The 18973-nt window shown below is 40.8% G+C and overlaps 1 protein-coding gene across 2 annotated transcripts in view; it reads left to right on the plus strand.

Annotated features, from left to right (window-relative positions):
• Window positions 1–844: 844 nt before the first annotated feature.
• Window positions 845–18973, plus strand: part of RPP40 (ribonuclease P/MRP subunit p40) — a gene marked incomplete at its 5' end in the record, with an annotated part of 30334 nt that continues 12205 nt past the window's right edge. The window contains 8 exons of one of the 2 annotated variants that reach the window (XR_014618188.1): window positions 845–970; window positions 1708–1852; window positions 3153–3221; window positions 4706–4801; window positions 5961–6086; window positions 10189–10387; window positions 11918–12052; window positions 12858–13094. Coding sequence is in view for 1 of the 2 variants with exons in the window: in XM_084281198.1 (XP_084137324.1) it covers window positions 845–970; window positions 1708–1852; window positions 3153–3221; window positions 4706–4801; window positions 5961–6086; window positions 10189–10387; window positions 11918–12052; window positions 12858–13056 (1095 nt within the window). Of the gene's footprint in view, window positions 971–1707; window positions 1853–3152; window positions 3222–4705; window positions 4802–5960; window positions 6087–10188; window positions 10388–11917; window positions 12053–12857; window positions 13373–18973 lie in introns of those variants that run through there. The other variant, XM_084281198.1, reaches the window with a different exon arrangement.

An 18973-nucleotide genomic window follows, 5' to 3' on the forward strand; every position in this document is an offset into this window, starting at 1 on the left:
TCCAACTCGGGATATTCTATGGTTCTATGACCGCTGAGTTCAGGTCATGCCACTTGGAAGGGGGTTGAGTGGCCTTGTTTGGGGTCCAGAGCCTCAAGACTTGGAATGATTTGGACTGAAAACTGAGGGTTCAAGCCTCCATTTTGAGAGCTCAAAGTCCCATTTCAGGAGTTGAAACCCTCCTTTTTCAGCACAAAGCCCTGTATCGAGGTCAGAAAACTCATTTTACCACCCCTGGAAATATTGAAAAGGCGCATTAGATGTGGTGCTTAGGGACATGGCTTAGTGGCAGAATTGGCAGTGCTAGGTTAATGGTTGGACGTGATGACCTGAGAGGTATTTTCCAACCTGAACAATTCTATTGAGATCAGTTGAGCGAGGGAAAGTTTAGGTTGGCAATGAGGAGACATTTCTGCTCAGGAAGCAGTCAGGTGCTGGGACGGGTTGCCCAGGGAGGTGGTGGCATCACTGTCCTTGGGGGCGTTCAAGGAGAGGTTGGATGTGGTGCTTAGGGACACGGTGTAGTGGGTGGCATTGGTGGTAAGGGAGTGGTTGGACCAGGTGACCGGGGAGGGCTCTCCCAACCCCAATCCCTCCACGGCGCTACGTAGGGGCGGGCACTGCAAGATGGCGCCCGCCCTGCGGGCCACGCTTCATGCCCCGCTTGAGCGCATGCGCACAGCGCCCCGCTGCCCTCCTCGCCCCGGCGGGCGGCGGCCCGGCTCTGCACGGAAGTGACCTCACCGCCCCGCTTCCCCCCTGCCGCCCGGCGACCGGTGACGCGAGCGGCGGGCCGCGCCCCTATTGGCGGGCTGGGCGGCGCGCGCGCGGCAGCCGGCGGAGGATGTCGGCGCCCCTGCGGCGCGTGCAGCAGGCGCCGCGGCACCTGCTGGTGTGCGAGAAGGGCCACGCGCGCCACCCGCGCTCGCGCCACGCGGCGCACGTGCGGGACCACGCCTACAACTGCCGCGTGAGTGCCGGGGGGGGGAGTGGGTCGCGAGCCAATGGGTGCTGCCCCCCGCTGCCGCCGCGCGCGCGCGGCCGTTGGCGGCCGTTGGGCGCGCTGTGCCCCTGTGCGGGTTGTCACAGGAGTGACACCGAGTTCGGCAAGGAACCCGAGCTGCACCAAGCACCTCGGGACATTAATTTCCTCCTCCCAGGGATAAACCTGCCCTAACGCGTCCCTTACGGCTTCCATGGCCATCCTCAGCCCATCTCCCGAGTTGTGTTCGAGGGGTCTGCCCGCTCTGCTCGCCTCCTAAATCGCCTCCAAAAGAAAACGTGTTTTCCAAAAGCTAGTTTGTTGTACTGAGAGCTTCACTTACCCATTGAGATGACATAAATGCTTAGCCTGTGTTCCTGCTTATAATCGTTTCCTGCAGCAAAGGCCAAAGGAAATGTTCCAGTGCAACTTCAAGCCAAATTTATAATGACTTTGGTTAAAGCATGCCGTGTGAAGTCATGCTTTTGCACAACACATCAAATGCTGTTGCGTAGCATGTAATATACAAAAAAAAAAGTATCAGCTGTCCACGGAGACTTTGTGCAAATTCATTTTAAAGACAGTAGTCTGAAATTATTTTTTCATCTCATTTTGGCGTAATGTACTGATCTCTTTGAAAAGGCAAGATTTTCTTTTGTATTTATTGGTTTTCCCCCTGAGTGTGGTTTAGGATGTGATTTACATTCCAGTTATGTTCCTAACAGGTATCTGTTTTGATCCCTGAGTGTGGTATACTACCTGAAGTGCTGAAAAGCACCGTTGCAGACTTTGGAGTGTACTATCTGGTGAAGAATTTATCGGTTCATGAATTGGTTGCTCATGAATTCATCGATTCTTTTGTGAAGAAAGGTAAGGAGGTAATTGGAACATAACAGGCACAGTAATGTTGTTTATGTTTTCATAAAACGCTAAAATTTATTTACTGCTATTTATTCTGGTATGGGTTTTAAATGAAGAAAAGAAAAAGTAGTAAGAAAACTCTCCATGCATTTCTTTCTCTTTCTTTTTTTTCCACTTTGTGGTGTCTATATTTGTTTACAGCTGATGGGTCCCAAACAGTTATGATTGCTTCTTCTTCGTTTTTCCTTATTCCATCTTAATTCTGCAAGCCAGCTATCAAGAGGGCTTCTACGTGTAATCTCACCTCTCATCTTCTGCTCTTCATTTTAATGCAAATTCCTGCAGAAATCGTCTCCCTTCTGTCTTTCTGGTTCCTTCATATTTCACCACAGAGCAGTGTTCCACTGCTGGCAAAGCCTGTGCCTGTTTTCCAAGATGAAAACCAAGCTTGCTGCTTTTCTTTTTTCTTTTGGCTGATGAGCTTGTGGTGGTTCATCTTGATGTAGTAAGAGCAAAGAGGATGCAAAGAAAGATTGAAAAGATGCAGCCTGTGCCCAGCCAGCTTGTTTTTACATACTCCATGTGGGCTGTTTTCATCTAGTGGGGCCCGTTTGTCTGGCTCCTGATAAATATTATACTTTTGAGATGATTGCCAGGGAGGCAAAACACTTTAAAGAATAAAGAAAGGGGAGAAGATAACATGTCAGAGAAAGAGGAAAACAAGACATTCATGTATATTACTTGCTAAACGTGGGGCTTTTTTTCTTAGTCACATTTACTTTAGTCTCATTAATGTTTTTTCTGCCACTAGTTTTATGGAAGCGGTATGACATTAGTGTATCAACTTTACAGGATCTGACTGTGTATTTTGAGAAGCACGTTTAAAACAGATATTTAATCTGGAATATTTAAACCAAATTTTGTGGCAGTATCTGACACACAATATATTGAATAATGTGAGCATCTTCCACCTTTTTTAATGTGAATTAATAACGTCAATATTTCAGGATAAAAGTTTCTTTGGTTGCATGTGCAAATAAAGTGCATCCATACTGGGGCATATTACTGACGTTATCTCTATTACAAATTATTTAAAACAATGCCAGTCTAAAGTTTATAAAAAAAAAAATAATAACAAAAAGAAACCAACAGCATTTCACTTGAGATGGTGGAGGAAAGGTACCCAATAAAAAATGAGAGTTGAGAATGACTCCAAATATATTTGACATGCTTAATTATCTTGATGTTTTTCCTGTTATCTTTCTTCAGAAATGGTATAATCTCATGGTTTTCTGCTTTACTATTAAAGGTTCATGCTATGCACTTACCTATAATACAAAAATTGATCAAGATAATACTGCAGCTCTGCTACCAACTGGTATGTTTTGTTTTCTTTTTAATAAGATACACATTTTGATTGTGGTCTTCAGTGTTGGTTTTGTTTTGTTTCCATTTGGAATTATGTAAACTAGAAAATGTGCCTACCATGTTAGTCTACTTTATTAGAAGTATGCTTGAATTGATAAAATATTTAATTTTAACTTTTTTGATTCATGTTGTTAACTTTCCTTTAGGTAAAACAATTTTTAGAAAATCAGCATAACTTATTTATAGTATTAGATTGTCAGTACTTCCTCTGACATACCAGTTGCTACTGAGGATTCTTTTTGTGAATACACTGCATTACAAATTTTTGTTTCCTACTAGTCTTAAAGACACAGTTTGTACCAAAAAAAGAAATAAGTAGAAAAGAAAAGTTATTAGCACTGCTTAGGAACACTCTTTAAAACATTGTGTTCATTATTTGAGAAGTGTCTAATGTGTTAAAAGTCTCTGTTCCGTTTCCGTCACAGTTTTATGACAAAACACTTCTTAAATGGGACTTTACATACAAAGAAAATAATGTAATTGTTGTGAAAATAATGTAACTGTTGTAGGATTCAGATGTGTCTTCACGTTTCAGGGTATATCAAGCACAGTTGAAAAACAAATTGGATTGTCTGCTCTCTAGCCTAAGATGATAGAGTCGGTGCCTATCAGAGCAGAAGTAAATTCAGATTCTTCAGAGGAAGAATTATTTGATGTATATTATTAACACAGTCCTAGCAAAGTAGATACTTGGTAGAGATTGAGTCTGCACAGTACATGGTGCAGTTATTATAAGTGATGCACAATTAATGCAGAGATATGGTTTATGGTGATATCGCCATCTGAAATCTTCAGCAACAGCCTTACTTGTTTATATTCTATATTATGCTGTTACATGCATTAGAGTCAAAATACTGTGGTAGCGATATCTGTTGTGTGAAATTCCGTACCAACTGGCAGCTGCCAGATTTGGCTTATGAACCAGGAAGTGGAGTTGTTCCAGAGCATATCTGCTCGTCACTATTAAGCATATTTTACTCCATGTGCGTAGTTCCACAGGAGCAGGAGGTACTGCTTTTCTGTGTTCAACTGAGCAGTGCACGCACGAATCTTTACAAAATTGCGTCCTAGTGTAGTGTTCAACCAGTGAAACAGCAAATGTTAGGGGACAAGTAGAGGAAAGACTGAGGAAAACATTTAGGTAGTACAGTTTAAAAAAAAAAAGACAAATTATGCCTGTCTCAGGAATCATGTTGCACTTTTCTCATCCTAGTACGTAAGACCTGTATGATAAGAAAGAACAATTGAATTTAAATGTACATGTATTTTTTAAGGGTTAATCTGGTGATCAATTTAACTGACACTAAGGAGTCTGGAGTATATTGGTAATACCTAGTGATCCAAAGTTAACATTGTATAAAGTATATGGTGCTCAGAAGACTTTCAAGGGAACTAAATAGAAGATAATTTATATTGTGAGTTTTTTTGTTATAGGAAAACTAATTCTGTCAGTGGATAAAGATACTTATGAGGAACTTGGACTGCAAGGTCGCCCTTCTCGGTATTCTGGCAAAAAAGCAATGAGATATAGTAAGTATAATTTGTAGTTGACAATGCTTATTTCAGATTGGTCTGAGAAGCACCTTGTTAGGATGTTAAACCAGTAGTCCAAAACTTACTTTTCCTTATAGTTGGTTGTTGTCTATGTGGTATTTTTCCAGATGCAGATGAAAGGGTTGCATGAAGAGAAAAAGAGAGTTTTTCAAAATAACAAAGCAGCTGTAAGGAAACAAATGTGAGATATTGTGGGTATTCTATAAAACTTTTAATTTCTGCAGTTTTGATGAAATGTTTATACTGGGGTGATGTAGGATTCAAGAATTTTTGTATACTTTGTGGAGTGTCTATGCATTCTGATTTAAAACAAAATACTAACCTAATTAAAGTAGGTCTGACAACTTGCATGCTCCACACACACACACACACACACACATTGGAGAGACTCATGCAAGACTACTTGCTTGAAAGGGAGAATTACATTGTCTGACACAATTAAAATTGTAATCTTTATGGTACTCAAAGTTTTAATTCTACAACAGATGCGGAGGAAACATACTTAGTATGATTTTTAAATAATAATTTAAATATCTACTGTGCTATGTCAAATATATTCAAATTTGTGCTAGTGGATATAGATTAACTTTTGAAGAGGGAACTTTAGTACCTACAGTAAGAATTTTGGAAAATTGAGCATCATTTTACCATTCAATTTGTCAGGTAAAATGTATGATGAAATTTCTGTATGAAAAGTGAAACTTCAGTCTGGGACAAGTTCATCTAGAAAAAAAGATTTGTAATTGTGTCATTGCCGTACACGTGGCTTTTAATGCTAGAAATTTTATTTTATTTTTATTTTTTTTTATTTTTATTTTATTCATAGCTTGCCTAGTTACTAAAATATTTTTAAAGACACTGTTTTGGGACTTTGTCACTGCCATTACAAATGAATCTGTCACTGCAGTCACTAGAAAGCAGTTTCAAATTATATCAAAACAAGGCTGGCAGGAGGAGAATATTAATTTATATAACGGGGAGTCATATTTGCATAGTCAAATGCTTTGTAAAGATGCTGTACCATGTGAAAAGGTAGTTTAATGCTTTTTGTTCTCTGTGTTTATTTAATTGTTAATTCATTGTTATCATTAAAGTCAGTCAAATGAGTAAAAATGTCTTTTGTACGTTTTTGCAGTTATAACTATTGACTTGACTGATTCTGACTTTCACCCTGATGGCAAGAAACATAAGAGGGTGCTTTGGGCCTTGAAAGAAAAGAAACCTTTAGAATTTGACTTCCTAATGGCTTGGTATAATACAGGTAATAAGAATTAAATGTAAAAGTAAAATTTAATTGCCTTGAAGTCCAAATGTTTGTGGCTTATTGTTCTTTTCTAGTATTGTCCAAATGCATTTTTAGTGGAGTGCAAAGTTAGATTAAATTATGTTTGGGTGTGATTTTATTATTTGTTTGGTTTGGTTGTGTTTGTGCAACTTCTTACACAGCAGATCAATTCAGGAATCTAGCAGTGATTCTTAGGAGTTATACATTAGTTACTTCATTTCTTTGTCTCCCTGTTGCCCAGGATTTCTGGCCTGATTTTGCCTCTTTGATAGTTTTGCTCCTACTTTATAAAACTGTGACCTATGTAAACATTATTAGTACGCACAGGTTACATACTTGGTGTAGTACTTGAGGTGGGGAACTGTGAGTTTCAGTAGTGGTTATGGAACGTGTTCAAAAGTCCCCGTTTCCATCACATGCTGCACACGCTGATACACACACAGTCTGGTATTACATCATTTTATTCTTAAAATGATTTATTCTTTATTCTCGAAGTGTCATTCTCAACACTTTGTTGAGAGTGGAGCAGAGTGAGAGTTTGTTATAAGAAATTTTACTGTCTCAAATCATCGTAATTCCAGTGTCCATTTATCTACCGGTTTGTGATTACATTAATTTTACTTCAAGGATTTAAGTCTTGCAGTTCCTCTGAGGGTCTTTTTCCAAAGTCCTCTGTTTGCTTATATTACCTCAGAACAGGCCGTGTCTAAGGATATGTGGCATTTCTGCAGCATTAACAAAAAATGCAGGGGCTCATACTACAAAAAAAAAAAAGAAGAAGCTTGACCTATCAGAGCTGTGTAGCTTTTAGTGTGTTTCTGCTCAGAGTTACTAAAGTCTCCACAGTAGCAGGAGGAGATGTTAAGAGAGATCCTTTCCAATCTGCTCTTTACATTCTTAGTCTTGCCTGACTCTTGAAGACTAAATCTGAAAGTTACTGTAAGAAACTAAAACTGCTTTCAAGCTCCTTCAGCACTGTCCCATGTTTCACTTGATAGTCTTTCACATTCCCCTCCTCCTTTTTAAGTACTAAATGTGTTACAAGTATTCTTCCTTGCTTGTCATACACAAGTTGTTTAAAGCTTGCAACTTCTGCCTTTGTCATCTTCAGGAAGATGTCACGGTGAAGTCTCCTGCTACCATAAACGGTGACATAAATCCAGCTCAGGTGGCAGATCCTCAGGCTCAGCTTGTTTAGATTTATTGACCCTGGACAGAGAGCAAAATGACTTCAGGGCCAGTATGTTTTTTACGTTTATTGCTGCCAGTTGTAGCAGCATTCAGGAAGAATAGCATTCCTTTTTGTCAGTTTCTTATGGCCAAAAAACTAGTCAGGTTAATCACTTCATGAATATGGAGTTAAATCAGAATGTCTTTTTGAGCAGGAATTTTTGAGCTTGTAACATCTGAAAGACTCTTCCTGAGTACTGACAAAAATAAAACCTTCAAAGATGTTATTAATAGACATGAGGCACTGTGTGGATTCTGCTGGAAAGGGAAAAGAGATGTATTTTCTTGGGAAGATCTTTGTCCTTCATGAGTATAGTGCCTGCAGCCTTCCTGCTGGTAACTGATGTTTCTTGCTATGGCCAGCACTGCTGCAGGCCTGTGAACGTTTGTGTCACTTTCCAAAACCAGGGTTTTCAGTTTTCATACCCATTTTTTCTATTTCCTGGTGCTGGCACCAAGAGGAACAGAAAAAGGGAATGTGGAGTGTCTCGTGTCTTTAATGGCAATCAAAACAAACTTTTCTTCTCTGTTCTACTGCTGTAATTTGTATGACATTTTAAATGTTTATTGGCTGAAATTCACTAAACTCCAAGAGAACTTTGATAATGTGCCTGGTTGTTGTTGACACAGAAAGCTACGCTGTAGCTAGATGAATTGCTCTGTTGGAGTCTTGGCTGTAGCCTTCGAGATTTCCTGAAGTTAAGACTATCACTGAGGATCCCACTTGGAGCGGACATTTAAAATGTATAAATTCTTGTTTGACTAAGACTTCTCAGGCAATATTATACGTCCTTTGAGCAGTCTAACGAATGCTTATGGAAAGTACAGACTGCATGAGGATTGTTTGTTTTAAAGCATTCCAAACAAATTTTTTTTTTTTATAAATTAACACGAGTTCAGTAGCTGCCTGTCTTTGTCAAAGTGCCTTTCTGCACTTGGACAGTCTTCTTTTGCAGGATGATTAAAAAGGGTCAGGTTAGACTTCCTCCTCCAAGTGATTGCCCTTGGTGGGTTAGATAATGGCTAACGGAGTTGCAGCAGTCCAGAACTTTTGATAGTGAGCCATGAATATTTTGTTCTGCAGTTATCTGTACCTTGTACTTGGATTTCCTCTGTTCATACGTGGCTTTCCAGTGGTATTTAAATGCTATTCTGGACTTCAGACTTCCCATGAGTAAGGTACTATTTCTTGTTTACTAGAGAACACAATGTCATATTTTGAAAACTGAATATTACCTGGAACTTTAAATTCAGGAGAATTGATTTCACGCTAGTTATCTTACTGCTTCAAGAAGAAGATTGTTTAATATCTCTTGATTTGCGAGATGCTAATTTCCAAGTTTATGTAAGGTTTTTAGGACTTCATCTGGTTTGAATCAATCACTAGAGCTGAAGAAACAGATCCTTTCCCATAAAGTTCATCAAGGTACATCTAACTGTTGCAGTCTTACTGCATTTGAAAACTTCTCACTTTTTTTATTTTATTCTCTGATCCTAGTAAAGTGAGATATGCCATACATTTTGTTTTCATTACCCTTTCCCCTTCAAAGTCCTTGTCTCTCAGACAGTCCTAGAATTTCTCTTCCTATCAGTGATAAATCAGTTCTTAAACTAGTCAACTGCCCACTTTTTCAGTGTCTGCCATTGGGATGGCAGACACCTCAGCCAGGTAGGTGGGAGAGCTTCTTAACTCGATGGTTAATTCTGATATTTCTCTGGGATGAGTTTACCTTCCAAATACACCGCATCTGAAGATGAATTCTCAATTTGTTGTAAATCAAGAATTTTTCTCTAAATCTTTACAGCTCATAGATTAGGTTTCCCATCACACCTAGAACATCAGATACCTTGTTTTTACTGATGGGTTAAAAGCCTCTGGGAATAATTCTTACATGGTCTTGTCCTCAGCTGAGAAAACTGAAAGATTTACTTACCTTAACATGCTAGGTAGAAGAATAAGTGCCGTTCATATCATTGAAAAGGGATTTTTTTTGTAGTTGTAAAGGGATATTCCAGGAGAATTTATACAATACTATAGCTTTTTGCAAGGTATTCTTGAGAACTTCCCAATTCACCCCATCAGAGCTGCTCTAGCTTCCAGATGCCGTGCTGCCTCTGGGATGCTTTCTTACACGCAGGGATCCCTCCAGATGCTCTGTGCTTGTGGAAGAAATGCTGCCCAAGTTCATTTGAGCCAAGTTCCAGTTAAATGGTTTTGAGATGCATTATCTTCATGCACATTTACCATATGTATTCTCCCTCTCGTGCCTGAGGAATTTCTAGAGATGCTGACCTGGAGGTGACTTAATGGTGTAATGTATGTATCACTCTTACAGGGCAGCAGATACCTGCATGTGAGCAGGGAGGGAATGTATGGACACTTGTAAGGCAAAATGTTCCTTGGCCTCAGATATATAGGTGTGGGTGTATTTACAGTGTGAATGTATTTGCAGGTCTTGGGGAGCAGATAACATGCAAGTAGCTTTCCTTTCATGCTTTCTTTTTCAGGAATGCTCTGAATTCCTCTTTCTACTGAGTTAATTTCATTACTTGGTCAGTTAATTTTGCTCAGGTTTTCTATTGGCAGTTCTATTTCTTCATTTGCTAGTTAAGTAGTAATTTAACTGAGCTGTGCTGAAGTGCTGGATTTTGCACTAATTCTCATTTCCAAGAAGACATGGAAGCCAAAGATGGCTTTTGCAAAAGATAACAGCATGTAAGCAGTTTCAGTTGCAGTTTAACACCGCACGCTGCCTTTTCTTATACGCACATACAAATGTTTCATGAATTCTGTGCTCCTTTTGTTTGGTAGTTTTGTAAGCGCTCCTTGTGGTGTTGTGTTGTTAAGGTGCAGAGGGATCAACATTGATGTCATACTTTCCCAAAAACCAAATACGAGCCCTGAAGCCAAAAATAACATTCAGCACATTAAGAGACTTGCAGTGTCCAGCATTGCAAAGTAATGAATTAGAAGGAAAGCCAGAAGAGTCCTGCAGTACAGAAGAACTGTTTGAATGGCTAGGTGCTGTCCTGAATCAAGTTAACTTGTAAGTACTTGAATTTATTTCATCTTTAAATACATGTTAAGTAAGGAAAACCACGATTTATTTTAAGGAAGAGTTAAGTAAGAATTAAGAAAGGCACGTTTCTGCAAGTGGGATGGCTGTTATGCACTTAAATCACAGAATCACAGAATCACAGAATTTCTAGGTTGGAAGAGACCTCAAGGTCATCGAGTCCAACCTCCAACCTAACGCTAACAGCCCTCCACTAAACCATATCCCTAAGCTCTACATCTAAACGTCTTTGGAAGACTTCCAGGGATGGTGACTCCACCACTTCCCTGGGCAGCCTGTTCCAATGCCTCACAACCCTTTCAGTGAAGAAGTTCTTCCTAACGTCTAACCTAAAACTCCCCTGGCTCAACTTAAGCCCATTCCCCCTCGTCCTGTCACCAGGCACGTGGGAGAACAGACCAACCCCCACCTCGCTACAGCCTCCCTTGAGGTACCTATAGAGACCGATAAGGTCGCCCCTGAGCCTCCTTTTCTCCAGGCTGAACAAGCCCAGCTCCCTCAGCCGCTCCTCGTAGGACTTGTTCTCCAGGCCCCTCACCAGCTTCGTCGCCCTTCTCTGCACCCGCTCAAGCACCTCCATGTCCTTCTTGTAGCGAGGGGCCCAAAACTGAACACAGTACTCGAGGTGCGGCCTCACCAGAGCTGAGTACAGGGGGACGATCACCTCCCTCGCCCTGCTGGTCACGCTGTTCCTGATACAAGCCAGGATGCCGTTGGCCTTCTTGGCCACCTGAGCACACTGCTGGCTCATATTCAGCCGACTATCCACCATCACTCCCAGGTCCTTCTCTGCCTGGCAGCTCTCCAACCATTCCTCTCCCAGTCTGTAGCTCTGCTTGGGGTTATTGCGCCCCAGGTGCAGGACCCGGCACTTGGCCTTGTTGAACTTCATGCAGTTGACCTCAGCCCATCGGTGCAGCCTATCCAGATCCTCCTGCAGAGCTTTCCTACCCTCGAGCAGATCGACACACGCACCTAACTTGGTGTCATCTGCGAACTTACTGAGGGTGCACTCAATGCCCTCGTCCAGATCATCAATGAAGATATTAAAGAGGACCGGCCCCAGCACCGAGCCCTGGGGGACGCCACTAGTGACTGGCCTCCAACTGGACTTGGCTCCATTCACCACTACTCTTTGGGCCCGGCTATCCAGCCAGTTTCTAACCCAGCGAAGCGTGCGCCAGTCCAAGCCAAGAGCAGCCAGTTTCTTGAGGAGAATGCTGTGGGAGACGGTGTCAAAAGCCTTGCTGAAGTCAAGGTAGACCACATCCACAGCCTTTCCCTCATCTACAATGGTTATACTTCTTGAGTAACTTTTGTGATTTTGGAGGTACCCATGAATCTTGGGAGTTGCGTGGCCATTAGTTGCTTGGATGTTAATTTAGATGACATACATACATGTAGATACTACTTGTTGGGTACAAATTTTTGTTACTAAGTCTTTCTGTGGAAATTTTAAAGTTTGCTTATTTCCATTGTTTTGTGTTTGTTTTTTTTCAGAGACAACAAATCTTCTAGCTTCATATCAACCTATTGCTGTCCTCAGCCAAACACAACAGTGGACCAAGCTTTTTTGTGCACAATTACAGGCTTTATAATTCCTGATAAGATAATTCAGTTGTTGGAGCAGCTGTGGTAAGGGTTCACAGCAGTACATCAAAAAAAATGTGTACTCTAAAATTTTTTAATTTTTGAAATCAGCTTCAAATACTTATTTTCAGTAGCACTACTGGAAGTAAATAAAATGTGCAAAATGAAGACTTGAATTAGGAAATGGGCAGGAAGCTTAATGTCAGTATAAAAAAGCACTAAATTGGATTATTTTTGATACATACAAATTTGAGAATGGTTGCTCTGTATCCTAGTAATGACTGTGCTTTTTATCTTAATTTCTAAACAGTGACTGCACTGAGCTCCTACATTTTTCAAATTTTCTCTGCTTATGAACATCAGGTGCCCTCAAATATGCCTGATTTAGCATTTTTAACTACTGATGGAAAACAAGATTGAAATCCCTTTATGATACTGGAAAGAGTATTTCAAGTTACTTCAAGGTTGTTATGGCATTACAGTAAATTACCTTATAATGATTTTTTTTTTTTTTTTAATCAAGTGTAGTAACAACGTAGGGCACTGAATATTGATGAACAGGGTAGGTGTGGTTCTAGTTAAATACCAAACTACATGATACTAGCGTATCATGGATCCATGTGATGTCTGCCTGTATTAGTGCTACAGAGTGAATTCTGGAAGCTCCCTATGTAATATTTTCTTCTTGAATTTACTTATTATTTTATAAAGCAGGGGTTTTTTTTGTTAATTGCTAATGGCAAATGTTCACTAAAGTGCCTGCATCTTTGATTTTTTACTTTATATTGTATACTTGACCATGCTGGCCATTCCATTATAATTATTGATAACCTTGTTTTCTTCCTTGCAGCTCCTATTTCAGTGAACCAAAACTGGCACACTGGCTGACCTTAACTGTGCATGGCTTTGCAGACAGTCCTGTTTCCTGGAGAGAAAATGAACATGGTTTTCACAAAGGAGGAGAGAACTTGTACAACTTTGTTGTTTTTAGAAATCTGGACTACTGGCTTCAGATGGCTGTAGGAACTCATGACGATTGTCCTCCGTAAAGCTCTGTCTGCAGGAAAAGCATTCTAATAATCCGATGGTACTGTATAGAAATCTAGTAAGATAGTTTTTATAAACTAATTAGATAACAAGCTAGGTTTTAAGAAGTTTTATGTGTTAATCTGTTATTTATAGCCCTTAAAGCATGACCTACAATGGAAGGAAAGGATATTTGTTTCTTCACTGTCATACAGTGTTTTCTGAAAGACTTCACAATTCTAGCTTTAAGAAAATGAGAAGTTGTAAGTTCTCTGACTTTGACTGTAGGTGATTTCCTCTTATCCAGGTGTCATTTTGGGATTTGAAGATTGTTACATATTTGGGAGAAAAGCTCATTTATGGATTTAATGTTTTCTTTCCTTACATTAAAGATCTCTAAAAACTTTGAATTCATGTTTAAGATATTTCAGCCTACATGCAGGCCAAAAATAAATAAATAAATAAAAAGAGGGAGAAGTGTTCTCCACAAGTTGGAAGAGGGAAGAGAAGTGAGGAGCAGTGTCAATAGTGATGCAGAAGACTTCTCGCTGCTTTTATTATTGACCTGCCCACACACACTCAGAACCCCAAACCTCAACAAATCTCTACTTTTAAAAGTAGCTTGTGATTCTTGCTTACAGGGCAGCCTATAGAGGAGCTAAGGCTTCACTATCATATTATTGCAGGAACACATTTCTGGGAAGAACACTATGGAAACTCAAACAATGCAGCTGATGTGAAAACTGCTTTTGTTATAATAAGCAGTAAAGCTAAGAGCATAGCTCTAAAGAATCAAGTTGAACTCCTGTTGAAGTCCATTAAAGTCTGGATGTTGGTGGTTTGTTTTTTTTTGGTGGATGTTTGTTTTATGGAGTGAGCTAAAGTACCAATACAGGTCTAGAATGGAATTTGTTCACTTAATGCAGTGGGAGGTTGATAGTGGAAGTTAGGGCATAGCTGTAGAGGAGAAGGTAAAGGCCTGTCAGGATGAGTGGCACAGAAAGCCCTCGGAAAACATTGTTGAGCTTTCATTTTACTTATTTATTGCTTCTCTTCTGTGAGGAGAATCATCCTGGATGATTTACTGTGTAATAAGTCATATACCTCCACCAACCATAGACTCTTTTGCTCAGTTTTTGTTGCACATTTTGCAAACACATGACTGTAACAACTTTACTATTTACTTTAACTGTAACACTTTTATAAGTCATTGTTTTTCAAAATTAACCTTTCATGAGATGTTTCTAATGGCTTACCTAGAGCAAAAGTAACACTTTGTCACATGTCCAGACAGAGACTCAGGCACATGATCACGAATGGAGGATGAATCTGGGGAAATTCTTGGCTTTACATTTGACTGGTAAATATTTAACATGTCTGGTTCAAATGTTACTGTTTCATTGCTATGCATGGCTGCAGATAGTATCAGTTGTTGGCTAAAGTTTATTTTTGAAAGTCTCTGTTCAGGGATTGTGCTATATTTCAACTCTCACAAAGAGACTAGTAAGCAGAAGTGTCTTCCTTTTTCCTCTTGATCAGAAGGTCTTTTGAGAGTTTGGACTTTCCTGGAAGTAACACCTGCAGCAAAAGTTCTATAAAAATCTAAAAACTTTGTGAAAAGTTGGTTGATGGAAACCATTTGTAGCTGTTCCAGTGAAAGTTCTCATTTTTCTGGCAGATTCTAAGAAAACTAACTTTTTATACACACACCACACACACTTCCCCTCTCACAAAAGAGAGTTCTGCCTTCCAGAACTGAGAGCCTTGTAGCAGTGGGCTAGTTTCCCTTCTTAACTAAGAGAAAGGCATGAGGTCTTACTTGTGTGCTTTCTAAGGAGCCAACAGGAGTGCAGCAGCTTCTGGCCTTGGCTCTAAAAAGACAGCAGTAGGACCAGGTGAAGTGATTTTTCCAAGAGGCACCTGGTTACAGAGCGTGTTGGTATAGCTGATTAGGCAGCTGCTGCAGAAGCACTGGTGGGTGGGCTGTGGCAGCCTCACTGAGATGATTCCGGAAGGCAAGCTCAGAAGCAGGTCTTTCAGCTCTATCAGCTTTCATCAGCATGTGAGTACTAAGGTTAATCTTTTACAGATATCCTGGGAAATCTCAGCTTGGCCAACGTATCTTGTGGCCTATCTACGTAGGCAACAACCTAAAAGCACTTCTCAAAGCTTGGTGGTGCAGGCAGAGAGTCATTTGTTAATGCTGCTTCATGCAGTCCCTAGTCATCTACTGTGGTTGTTTCAAATGAATTTGCCAGCTAGGGAAGGGATTAAAATACTCTCTCTGAATCCTACAGCTTACTTGGGATGCTGAGTTGGTTCCTAGCTTTTGTTTCCTTTTGGCTGGTGGAGTATCAGTGAAAGCACCCTGCTGTGCTCAGTCACTGCAGTTGTCTACTCTGTGCGATCACACGTTGTTAACCAGATCCTTGTTTCCCCGGGAAGGTTTTGTGGTGTGCCTTCTCAGGAGGTAATTGGTCCTGCACTTGCTGGGCTTTGTAGCTGCAAAAGAGAGACTCCACTGGGTGGAACTGGCATTTTTCCATCTGCCACCCGCTGTGAATTGAGGGAAGGTTTTCTGGAGGTGGGGGACAGGAGGCAGCACCTTGTTCCCTACAGCCTGTAGCACAGACGAAGTGCTGTGCAGAGGGCAGCCTGTCTTCCCCAGCAAACTCCCAGGCATGGATGAGACCTGCTGAAGAAAGGCATTGCTCACATGCTTGAGGAACTGCTTACAGGGGAAGAGCTGGGGCTGGGCCGGTTGGGCAGTAATTCAAGAAAGAATTGGGCTGGGTACGTGAGGCGAGGCAGCAGCTCAAGTTTTTCATGAGAACGAAAGGTGGCTGCTGGTGGTGTGTTTGCCCTTTGTGCCTGGCTGTGAGGGAGGATGAGGAAAATCCAAAGGGTTCCTGAGAGCTGCAAAAGTAATGGGGAGCAGCTGTGCCGCCAGCTGCTTCTGAGATCAAAGGGCTGAGTGCTTACTAAGAAGTTTGGCCTCTGGGGAGTGTTTTATCTAGCATAGGGAAGGAGAGCCAAATACTTGATCCAGAGACAAGCCTGGGGCAAGCTGGTTGCATGAGGGGTAGAGGTTTTTGTTTCCTGATATGTGGACAGTGATAAGGCGCTCCTATAGAGTTTGGGAACCACTGCTCTGCTTTAACCTCAGCCTTCTACGGAGCCGTGCCAGTCCTCTTGGCTGATGGAAGGAAAGTTTTATTGAGATTAATGGATGATAATGCAGCAAGCTGGGAACAGACCACAAAGATCACTCGCTTCTCTCCAGCCCCACGTTTGAGCAAGTGCTTATGCATATTTAGAAATTGGTGGGTGCAGAACAAATAGAGAACAAACATTAATGCTGACAAAGGGGATATAAAAGCTGAGGCAGCTGGATAATGTGTTATGCAAAATCAATCTAAATGGAATATATTTGCCTTTTTGTTTTGCAAATGGTGACCGAGTCAGGAACCTGTCTGGAGAAACAAAGCTGTCTGTGATTGACAATGGCAGGAATAGGAGTTAACTTCGGTAGCGCTGTTTTGTTTCAGGAAATATTAATATTGTTAGTATTAATATGGGAGAATCTAAAAAGTTAGACATAAGGATGAGGAAAAAGAACTTGGACTATCCAAAGCAATACTAAATATGCTGTGGTTGTAGAAAGAATGCAGCAAGATTTGGCACAGCTTAGTTCTGGGTAATGTAGGAGAGACAAAAATGAATGCTAATCTAAGGCTGCTTGAAAGGGAGGAAACGGGGCTTAATGGAAGGAGGAGCTTTAGCTTTGTCTTAGCTGCGTCTTGCTCTGGTTTGATGAGAAATACCCATTTTGGAGAAGCTAGCCAAGATGTACAGTTGGATTCTTGGGGAAAAAACAAAACAAAACACAGGAAACACATTCATGTCATCAGCCTGATGATTGCATAGAAATTGAGCGTTATAATGTTTTTGTTGGATTTTTTTTTGTTGTTATTTTTTTCCACAGGCTGCCTTTTGGTTTATCTGTAAAGCTTCTAAGAGTGGTTTGGAAATACCAAAGATTTAAAACAGTCTTGAGGTAGCTTGGAAGGTGCTGCTGTTACGGTTAATTGCAATCTGCAGTAGGACTCTTTGCCCAGTACTGCAGAGCCACTGTGGAGTTCTGTACGTGTAGAGTGAGTCCCTGCTACACACACAAACACTCACGAAAAGCAAAAAGGAAGGCTTAGAGGAGTATTTCCTTTCCCTCTTATGGAAGGTAATAGCAAGTCAGTGGCTGATCTGGGGTTAGAGCGAAGACTCATTATAGCCAATCTAGTACTCTAGCTACTAGATCGTAGTTCCTATGGTGCTGTTAATTAAATATTAATACGTGCATTGTTTCTGTCTTTGGTATGTCCTTATGTGCTGGCTATACCGGAACATGTTTGAACTGTTTCAGTCATTTTTATTCTTGGGATAGAGCTTAAAGAGTAAAAACGGAGACTAATCCAATTCATGGGGTATTAAACGTCCACCTTCTGAATATTAACAGTTTCTTAAGTATCTACTACAAACCAAGGCAATTCTTTGTAGATCGTCTCTTCTGGCAGAGCAAATATGGCTTCTGATCCATCCTTGGAAGTTTACTCTCAGCACTGCTTAAAACTTTTAATGCAGCCATATACAGGAGCAAAAAGGGGGAGCTGAAGTGATTTGCACAGTTTTGAGCTTTCCAGAGTGTGTTGAGATGGCTATGCCAAAATTCTTTTAGTTGGCTGTATTGCAACAAGTTAGTTGGCTTTAGTTAATAGAATATGGGTATATTTTTTTTCACTTGAAGAATATCCTAAGCAGTAGTGTATGCTGTTTTGTCTAGCAGAGAGCTAAACACTTATTCTCCCCACCCACTATCAAATGAAGATGAGCATCGATGTTAATATTATTGTTGTTAATATCTAAGCTGGATGCCTAGGTTCACTGGATCCCAATAATCTTAAGTTTTCTGCATTGTACACCAGTAGGGTTATAGAGGCTGCAAAGGGTCTGAGTTTTATCAAGTGGTTGTAGCTGTAGTTAGATCTTCAAAAGCGGTGCTGAGCATTGTGATGCCTTTTTGTAGGCAGTTTGTTTCCCAATGGCATTAACAGCCGTCAACAGGATTCCTAGCCCCACAGAGCTCATTTACTCAGGTGCTTAGAAAGGAGATGCAGAAAAAGCAGCTGCTATAAAGTGTGAAGGACTGTGGTGCACCTTCAGGTTATCTCATTCTGCAGTTTAGCTCAGTCTGCTCTGATGGAAATAGGAGTTTTGGTGGTGGTGGATTTTTTTTTTTTTTTTTTTTAGGGGGGGTGACCTTCTACAAATAATTCTGCAGTTCCGTACTGCTCTGACAGCTTCCCATTCAATGCAACAAACAGAGCGATGCTACTTGCTTTGTAAAGCACTTTGCGAGAGCTACAGGTGCATGCAGCATTCACAGAATTCACCTCAAAATGTCTGATCAGCTCTGGCCATGTCTTTCTCCCTCTGAAGACTGCTGATCGGAGAGCGGTGGCTTTGACCAGGACTCCAGGGTGAAACAAGTCCTGTCTTTACCTGTCTGGGGGATGATGTAAGTGAAGGAAGCGGCATAGGTTTTATTCTGCTTAAGGCAAGACTGCAGTGTGCTGGAAAATGTGGCTCCATTTAGGTGGCAACATTGAAGAGAATAGAGAGATGAAGGGTAACTAAGGGTAACATGAAGCATTTGGTATATTTATAAAAATGTGAAATGGCTTTTCTTATTTAAAGAATGGTTGTGCATCATTGAAGGCTACAAAAGCAAAGTGGGAACATTCTTTCCAAATCAGGAGAAAAGCAATCCTTAGCAGTTGCTAATCTATTTATGTTCCAGTCATGCTCAGAGTGTGGCTTTGAGGGCTGAAGCTCTTGTAATTAATTGCCTGGAATATGTCATTCTGCAGCAAGATTCATTGTTCT

This window comes from Netta rufina, assembly GCF_964035555.1.
Source record: "Netta rufina genome assembly, chromosome: 2".
NCBI classification, from domain to species: Eukaryota; Metazoa; Chordata; class Aves; order Anseriformes; family Anatidae; genus Netta; species Netta rufina.